Genomic DNA, 9,681 nt, shown 5'->3' on the forward strand with positions numbered 1-9,681 from the left:
TGAGAGGATGCCTATCAACTGGGAAATTGCTGAACAATGTGATACATGATTGTGATGGAACACTATTATGCAATAAGAAATGACCTGGGGGCATTTAGGTGACACAGTGGATAGAACACCAGCCCTGAAGCCAGGAAGACCTAACTTCAAATCTGGCTCAGACACTTAACTTTTTCTGTGTCATCGTGGGCAAGTCACTTAACTCGAATTGCTGCAGCCAAAAAAAAAAAAAAAAAGATGACCTGAGAAAATTGACACTTACAAAGTGAAATAAACAGAACCAGAAAAAAAAAAAAAAAAAACAGAACCAGAAGAACGCTGTACATGTAAGAGCAATATTATATGATAATGTGAATGACTTGGCTATTCTCAGAAATACAATGATCCAAAACAATTCCAAAGGACTTATGATGAAAAATGCTATCACACCTTCTGAGAAAGACATCTGAATGCAGACTGAAACTTACTTTTACTTTACTATTTTTGCTTTTATGGTCTGAGTTTTCTTTTGCAACATATTTTACATAACTGCATATGTATAGTCTATATTAAATTACCTGCAAGGCAGGGGTGAGGGAGAAAATTTGGAACTCAAAATTTAAAAAAAAAAAATGGACATGAATTTTTTTAATTTACATGTAATTTAAAAAACAATTTTAATTTAAAAAGAAAAAAAAAAAAGGAAATGTTACCAAATTATGTTACAGGGTACAAAATACCAGTAATATACCTCAGGCCAAATGAAGAATTATCTTAGACAAAGCCAACCATCTCTTGGAACCTATGCTTCATACCAAAAATTCTTAACTGAGGTATGTGAACTTAGGTTTTTTTAAACATTTTTATCATTGTATTCCAATATAATTGGTTTCCTTTTTAATTCTATGTATTTTATTTTGTTCATTTTTTAAAAATCTGAAAAGGGATCCATAGGCTTTACCAGGAGTTTATAATACAAGATATATCAAAAACCTTTGCTTTGTATCATAAACTTGAAATATTATGCACAATTGATCCAATTCTAAACACATTATTAATTTAGTATTATTTGATGTTTTAAATTTTTCCAATCCTATACTAATACTGTCTTGGTACTGGGATATCTGCCATTCTACACAAATGGTTAATTTTCACTGTAAATTAACAAAGCAATTTCACAAAAAAAACTTCATCAATGTTCTTCTTTAACCTAGTCTGTTTAGCCTTAAGTCTTTTGGAGAGAGGAGCTGAAATGGAGGGGGGAGAGTGGCAGAGGAAGGGACAGGGCAAAAGAAAATGATGAATTCAAAGTTCTCCAAAACTTGGGGGAAAACTACATGTGATTTGCATTTTAAAACCTGAAACAAATTCCCAAATTTTAGCAAAGTGGGGAAAATCATTAAGCAGTTTACTTTAACACATGCTGAGATACATAATATCAAGTAAGAGATGGATTATTTTAGCCACTAAAAGGTCAGAAATGGGCAGCAGAGGGGACTTTCCCTTTGCTTTTCAAATCTGACAATAATTCAGTTTTTCAACCTTTGACTTCTAAATCAATTTCTCATCTGATGACTGAAAGAGTAAACATAAGAAACTATCTACTAATCTGAAAATCATTAGTTTCTATGAGTTTTTTATTTTCTTCCATATAAAATTATTAGAAAAATAAATTTAACTCAACTAGAAAATTAATTTTGGCAATCATTTTTTTAAAAGATAAATTCTTGGCCTTCAAGTGCATGCAGCCTTTAGGGTCTAAAAACCTGTCTAGCATTACCATTGTGTAATTAACTGCCATCAGGTATATATGACATTCTACTAAGGTCTGGAACAATTAATAATTGAAATCGAATGTAACTATATAATTAAATTCATGTAACCTCTATACAAAATTTTTCATTATGTGGGATACTAGAAAATAAAACCTAAAGACATTCTTGATCTAAATTAGGTGTTCATAATCATTTTTTTTGTTTTAGACACCTTCTCAAAATGTTTTTAAGTAAATAAAGAAAATACTAAATTTCAGTCAGAGGTTACGAAAAATAATGTATACTTTTCCCCCCAGGGCATTAGGTGGCAAAGTGGAGCACCAGCCCTAAAGTCAGGAGTACCAGAGTTCAAATGTGACCTCAGACACTTCATACTTCCTAGCTGTGTGACTCTGGGAAAGTCATTTAACCCCAATTGCAAAGAAAAGAAAAAAAGAATAAGAATAGCAGGTGTGCAAAGTATCTTTACAACTTTACAACTATCTCACTTTATTGGCAAATAAGTGCTATTATTATTTACATTTAACAGAGAAGGAAATTATGGCAGAGATTAAATCACTTATCTTAATCAGTTCTTCCTCTCTCCATAGGAACACCTGGCTGACTCCAAGTATTAAAAACAACAACAACAACAACAACAACCCCTAAATCAATGTTAACAAAATGGGGAGCCGGGGAAGGAGAAGACAGAAGGGAGACAAGTGAAACTAGTTATCAGTAAATATTCATTTTTCATCTACTTTTACCCCTATTTTTTCAGATTAAAATAACTGTGTCTTTGGTATGTTATTTCACTAGAGCAGATATTCTTTCTATCAATAGGAATTACAACCCCTTCACAACTAGATGATTGCTACAGTCAAAAAACATAGGAACACCTGGCTGATATCTTAACTCCCAACAACAAACAAACAAAAAACCCACTACCACTAACCTTCTGGTAATAGGTTTCTTTGAATCTAACTAGGCTGTGATGACAACACCAAAATGGTCTTAGGAGGCACAGATGTGAAGCTTCAATAACCTAATGGTTTGTGAGAGCCTGAAGAAGAGTTGAGAATATGTCCCTTGATCTCTGCAGAGATAGGGGTGTGGAGTGGGGAATTATAGTTGATTATATATGATTAGGAAATGCTCAATAAAACATCAGACTCAGTGGATTTCGCTGAAAATTGCAATTTTTACCCTTTTTTAAAAATTCTTTGTAACAAGGGATGGCTGGCTAGAGAAGGAGAAAGGGAATATTCAGAAATTAATATAATTAGTAATATTTTAATTTAATATCTTAAAACACTTTGGGCTTTAAGAATCAGAATCAGATTCATATCATCATGAGGAAGTATAAAACTTTATTGAAAGGTAAAACTTACCTCTAAAAAACCTTCCAGCTACTAGTTACTGACACTTCTATAAAAATAAACATAGGATGGAAAATTTATTTTTCTTTTATGAAAATTATTTTTAATAAAAAATTAAATCTGAAATCTGTGCCATTATTGATAACAGAAATTATTAGCATATATTAAGTACATGTCTTTTAAAAGCCTTAAAATATACATTTCAAAAGGCATGTGTTCAATTAGAAAATTTTTTAAAAATTAAAAACTAAAGCTGACGCGTCCCAGCTTCACTCTGGCCATTTTTTTTCATGCTATTTAGAAACTTATCAGTCTTGTTGCTTCCACCTGCCAAGAGCCAATTCTATCTCATACTCTCTCTTCCCGATCACGTCTTTCTTTTCACTCTCAAAGCAACTTCAGGACTCAATCACCTCTCTCACCAGTTAACTACTGTGAACAAGATTCCTAAACCTGGGCAAGGTTCCTAATACACCCAATTACGGTGAATACGTGCCATTACGGTGAGGCGTCAAAGGATCATATTATTTAAAACAGGAAGAGATCTACAGGGATCATCTAGTCAAGCCCTCTCATTTTACTTAAGACAAAATAAACTAAGGTAAGGGACTTAACCAAGATCACTAAGCTAGACTTTGACTCTTCTTGAGTCCAAATTCAGTATTCTTTGTCCTATACCAGAGAAGGTTGTTTCTGTATTAAAAACCTTTAGTGCTTCCCAATGCCCACTGAATCAAATATAACCTTGTTTGCTGGCCACTTAACATTTACCACTTGGTTCCAATCTATCTTTCTAGACTGATAACATATTGCTTTATCCCATCTTCCCATTTCCCATTCCTGTTTTTGACAAAATCGCTACCTACTATTCACCAAACATAACATTTGTTCCTCCATGCTTTTGCACAAGGTGGCCCTGACTCCTCTTTCAAGAAGTCTGTCCTTTCTGATTCCCCTAAGTTTTAGGGCACCTCTTGAACGACCCACCAATATTTTCAGTAGTGTTGTCAAAATGTATCTGCTACGTGAGTCTTAGGAATCAGTCTAGTGCTTCTTAAAATGCTACTGTCTACTAAAAACCACTTCCTTTCAAGTTCAAGAGAGGTGTTAACATTTCCATAAAGCTTTCTTCATTTCCTCATGCTGAAAGTGACCTACCATTCCTCAATTTCCTTTGTATGTCTCCTTTACGTTTAACACATTTTCTCTTTGCCCTTAGTTATTAGAGTATACAACTTATCTTCTATATAAAACTCAGAATAAGGACTGCTTTTTTCACTTCTGTATTATCAATACTTTACATAAAGAAAGCACTTAATGTATCTTTGCTGAATTAAAGCATAATATTTACAATCAGATACTTTCTGATATAACTTTTAAAGTAGAGGACTTGTCAGCAAGTCATCATTTTAATTTTAAAAGGCTATGAAACACATACATCGTGGAACATAACGGAATGAGAGGATTAAAAAGGCTCAAGAATTAAAATGGTTAGAATGCTCTCTCCTGAACCATATAGTAAGGGACCCCAAATATGTCTATGGCAAGTCCTTCTAGGAAAAAGCTATCTATACATTAATGTCATCTGTGATTTTATCAGAAAACTAAGTCTAAGCACTACTCAATCCTAACTATTTTTAATTGATGAATTTTGTGTTTACATTACAAACATCTACAGATTACCCAAACTCCAAGAGAGGTCTCTCAAACAAAGTAAAACAACTAGGTAAATTAAGTAAAACTAAAATATAGTGACCTCATTTGAAAATAAATTCAACATTCCACACCTGGCTCAACCCCTCTTTTTTATTGTTTGCTTTTTAATTAACAGAAATTCATTTTCTTTTCCTAATAGGTTAACTTAAAAAAAAAAAAAAAAGGTCCTGCTTGAGCAGTCCTGTCATACAAGTAAAACCTTTCTTTAAAAGTTTTTCTGAAACAAGTAACTTCTTGGCACTAATTTTGCATTTTATCATATGTATGTTCTGGCAATGAATTGATTTACCAGATATGTGTTTAAAATCACATCTGTATCACTAACTCACACACACAAAAATTCTTAACAGATTTTAATAATGTATATTTGTGAATGTCCAAACATTTTCTAGCTCTCCAAGTTAAACTCCTTAAGTCCTGAGCCCAGTGATAAGTATTTACCACAGACTGGCACACAATACTTTCTGATAGATTTTAAAACATTTAACAAGATAATGGCTGTCAAAATAATGTATAAAAGTAATTAGAGAAAAATATATATTAATACAAATATAAAAAATATATTAATACAAATGATACATTCTTTAAAATCTAACAAAATGGATGTACTAATAAAATGTATAAAGGACAAAAAAATTATAGAAACTTTTAACAAAATACAAGTGAAATTAAAAAAAAGCACATGGATATATCAATACATTCACTATCCAATATTATTAGCGTGGAAGTAATTTAAAGGGGACAAATTTGTGGTTATAGAAGCAAAGAGCATCACAAACTAAAAAAGCAAAGAATAGGAAGAACTAATTAGCAAATTCACTAATTATATGTCTACACTCGTATTAAATCTAATGAGTAAAAAAATTTTACTTCAATTACCACCATGAGTAGCTCTCAGTCGAATTAATTTGTGTTTAATGTCAGAAGTTTCATCATTTTTTTTTCAATTTAATGGTAGGCTGACAAATTCAGTTCAACACTGATCATTATGCTAACACCTGTAAGCAAAGATAAGGTCATATGCTAGTAAATGATTAGCTTTAATAATATGAGTTACCCTTAATTCAGTAATTCTCATCAATATTCCTTGCACTAAATTTTGTCTCTGTCTTCTAGAAACAGAAACTGAGGTTGCTCTCATACTTAAAAGAATATGGAAAGAAGGGGAAAAATAACTGTGTTCTAAACATAAATTCTTGGTAAGTATTTCAAGGCAATACAATTTCACATTTTTGTACAAAGTTACAGGGAATTCTTCAAGTACCTTAGTTCTCACTACATTCTTAAAATAGAGAATTCCCTCCTGCCATGTGTTTAAAAAACGCATAGATCTCTTAAATTAGAGCTTAAAGTTTCACAACAAAAAGTTAAGCTCTGTGAGGAGTCTGTTTTGTTTTGTTCTGTTCAGGAAGGTGGTCACTGATCCAATGAGAAATAGGTAGCCAAGCAACTAAACTGGGACTCCTCTGAATTTAAAAAAAAAAAAAAAAGCTTAAAAAAAAACAAACAAAAAAAAAAAAAACAGCAGCTATATAGGTTTTTTTTTAATTAGACAAGAGAAAGCCATCACTATCATATAAAAAAATCGAACATGAAAATTAATAGATGCAACTAAGTCAAGTACTCTAGATAAATTAGAGAGAACAGGCAATCAAGAAACTTAAATTGTCCCAAAAGGTTATGTACTTCTAAATATGGAAGCAAAACTGCCAAATAAGAACTATGGTTAAACAGTATTTTCTTTAAAAAAAAAAAATCAAATTTCAGTTAATATCTACAGTAGTTGTTGTTACACAAGGAAAAAGGCATTCATAAAATCACAAAGGGATCAGCAAGCATCCATCACCTTAATAAAATTCTCTATTAGTGATTTGTAAGAGCACTGCTTTGAAAAATTGCTACAATATCAACTCTTTAAAAAGACTTTTAAACTAATCTATTCCTGCTACAGTAGTACTATTTCTATACTGGGCTTAGAGAGAGTTGATAAGAATATTTCTGGTTAATCACAAATTGCCAATTTCCCCACCAAAATCTGCTACAACCAAATATTTATAACTTAAGTGTTTGGATAAGCCCTAATAGATCAACCAATTTTGAATTATCCAAATTATCAGAAGTGAAGAGATATTTAATACTTCAGACTTCAGACAATCTTCCCAAAACATATGGGTTTGTAAAAATTGCCAATTAATTACTTATCCCCTTTTATCTGCATAATTATATTTAGACCTATATTAAAATGAATCTCATTCCCTCTTACACATCAATTGATAAAATAGCAAATGAAATAGCACTATTGTATTAAAATACAAAGGGTGATTGAATAAACAAATTCAGAATTAAAATTTTTCTAAAATGAGAAAATATGATATAGATTGCTTAACTGATCTAAGATTCAGTTCTTGTAGAATTTTGTTACTATGTTTAAGTAAGATGCAGGAATACTCATTCAAAAACAAATAAAAATATGACAACATCTTGAAAGGTTTGGGCCAAAGTCAAAAACCAAAACAGCAGGATTAGCATTTAATTCCTTGGTCTTTCTATCAACATGCTCACTCTTACTTTATGTATGGCATAAGCAAGGGAAATTTAAAATCGATGAAAATACCTAAAAACATACTCTTTAAGTATAAATAACTATAATGACACAAATCTTTCGCAAAAAAAAAAAAAATTATATATATATAGTGCTTCATCCATTCAAGCAGAGGGAGAAAAAGGCAACTTCTCATACATTTTTCTATTTCATCCTGCTGGAAAGCTTCTAGTCAAACCTCTTAAGTCAAAGCTTGAATAATCCATTGAGCTTTATACTTTAAGATAAGACAAGGGAATAGGAAAAAAAAAAAAAAAAAAAAACAGCATTCCTGGTTTCCATATCTGAAAAATGGGGAAAGGAGCCTTTCTGGTACCTCTTTTTAGAAAGCCAAGAAACAGTGCTATGAAGCCAAGTAACTAATAATTCAAACAAATATAGAGCATATCTTAATAGCTCAACACAAATAAAATTAAGCAAAATCATTATAATTCAGGAATTACACCGCCCAACAACTATATCAAACGTGGGAAGAGCCTAATACGTTTGACACTGGAAGCATCAAGTCAAATATATTTATAACCGCTCCAAATTCAATAATTTTCACATACTCTCCCCTCTAAGTCGAAAATACCGACTTATGAGTTCCAGCAATTCAGCAGGGTCACCAAACCCATTTTACAGGACTTAGTTTGATGGAAGTCATGACAGCCTGATATTAAACTCATCCCAGTAAACATGGATTAAACTCCACCACAGTCAACTGAAAAGCTCAGTTTCCTACAAGAATGACACCACCATCATCACCATCACCACCTCCTTTTAAAGCCCAACCCTGCTTTCCTTACTTTCACTCTCCTAGACAAAGAAGATAATCTGTAATAAAGTCGAGTATGATAGAAAAGAAGATAAAAGAACTCTAGATCTGTGCAGAAAAAAACAAACAAGAGACAGGGGCTTTTGAAAGTGAAGGAATATAAAGATTGAAAACATAACACCAAAAGGAAGAAGAAGCTGACCGGGAAAGGATATAGGATACATTTTAGGTTAGGGGAGTTTTAATTCACTTCTTACTTTGGTGCTGAACTGAGTGTGTCTAGGGGCCAGGGATTATGCTCCCCAAATTTTAGTATGTATGGAAAAATGAAGCAAGCTAACGGGAAGGGGGAAGGAAAGGGGAATGCAAAAACCCCAGGATGATTAGACGTGACAGGCCAGAAGAGAGCCGGGAGGAGAGGGATGAGGATTTGGTAAGAGTAACAAGGTAACAGGGCGGGGTAGGGGTGGGAGAAGGCAGCAGCAGATAGGAACCGAGGACTTCGAGATAGGAGGAGATCAGCGGATTGGCCGCGCAGAAGGGTCTGTAGCGTACCGGAGGGGGTGGGTGGCGGAGAGCCAAACAGGGAAGGAGGGTCTCAAGAGGCACCGGGGAAAGGGGGGAGTGACTTGTCAGAAGCCGGTGCCGGGTCCGAGGGAGTTAAGATATAGCCCGAGAGGCAGGTGCGCTCGAAGAGGCCAAAGGGGCACCAGGGGTGGCCCAGACCCGATAATCAACGGGGGAGGCGGGCAAATAAGCAGGCAGAGGAGGTTGGCGGGGACCGGGGATGGGAGGCTAAGGGGGCCCTACTCTCGGCTTCACTCACAGTCCAGGTGCTTTTTCTTGGGCCCCATGATCTCGTGGGTCGTGGCCTTGCATACTGTCTTGGAGACGGCTGAGCCGGTGACACTGTGCTGGGCGGCAGTGATCCGGTCCGTCAGGCTCTGTCCCGACATCTCGGCGGCGCTGCCTCCTCCGCCGCCCCTCCCGCTCCGCAACCGGCGGGGACTGGGACCCCCAAGCGCCGGGGGACCCCCCCCCACCGCCGCCGCCGCCGCCGCACCCCCGGCCGGCCTGCCCACCCCCCACGGGCTCCCTCCCCGCCTCCCGGCCTGGGGCGGGGCTCAGGACCCGGCGCGGCCACCGCGAGCCCCGAGCGAACGGGCGGCTGTCACCCGCAGGGTCGGACACAGTCCGGGGCACTCCCCTGCCCCCGCCTCAGCTCAGCCCACCCCCTCTCTGGTCAGCTGGAGCCGGGCAGGGCGAGAGGGACAGGCAGCTGCAGGAAAATGGCGGCGCCAGGCTCCTCCTCGGAGCTTTCCGGGCTGCCCCCGGATCACGTGACTTCGGCACCGCCCCTCCCCCTCCTGCCCTGCCCCCTCCCTCCTCCTCCCCTTTCCCTTCTTTTTCCCTTCCCTTTCCTCTCCCAACTCCCCTCCCTGGAGCGGCCAGAGAAAAGCGGGGCGGGGATCACGCCGGATTACGTGACGGAAC

The 9,681-nt window shown here is 36.3% G+C and overlaps 1 protein-coding gene across 16 annotated transcripts in view; it reads right to left on the reverse strand.

Moving 5' to 3' along the window:
- PICALM (phosphatidylinositol binding clathrin assembly protein) overlaps positions 1–9,236 on the reverse strand; it is a 124,164-nt gene extending 114,928 nt beyond the window's left edge. For 7 of the 16 annotated variants that reach the window (XM_051987281.1, XM_051987280.1, XM_051987277.1 and 4 more), the window contains exon 1: positions 9,014–9,232. In XM_051987281.1, the coding sequence (XP_051843241.1) occupies positions 9,014–9,143 (130 nt within the window). In that variant the 5' untranslated portion in view covers positions 9,144–9,232. Of the gene's footprint in view, positions 1–9,013 lie in introns of all 16 variants that reach the window. The other 9 variants (XM_051987279.1, XM_051987278.1, XM_051987271.1 and 6 more) reach the window with 5 other exon arrangements.
- Positions 9,237–9,681: the final 445 nt, after the last annotated feature.

The sequence above is a fragment of the Antechinus flavipes genome, chromosome 3, assembly GCF_016432865.1.
Source record: "Antechinus flavipes isolate AdamAnt ecotype Samford, QLD, Australia chromosome 3, AdamAnt_v2, whole genome shotgun sequence".
Taxonomy (NCBI): Eukaryota; Metazoa; Chordata; class Mammalia; order Dasyuromorphia; family Dasyuridae; genus Antechinus; species Antechinus flavipes.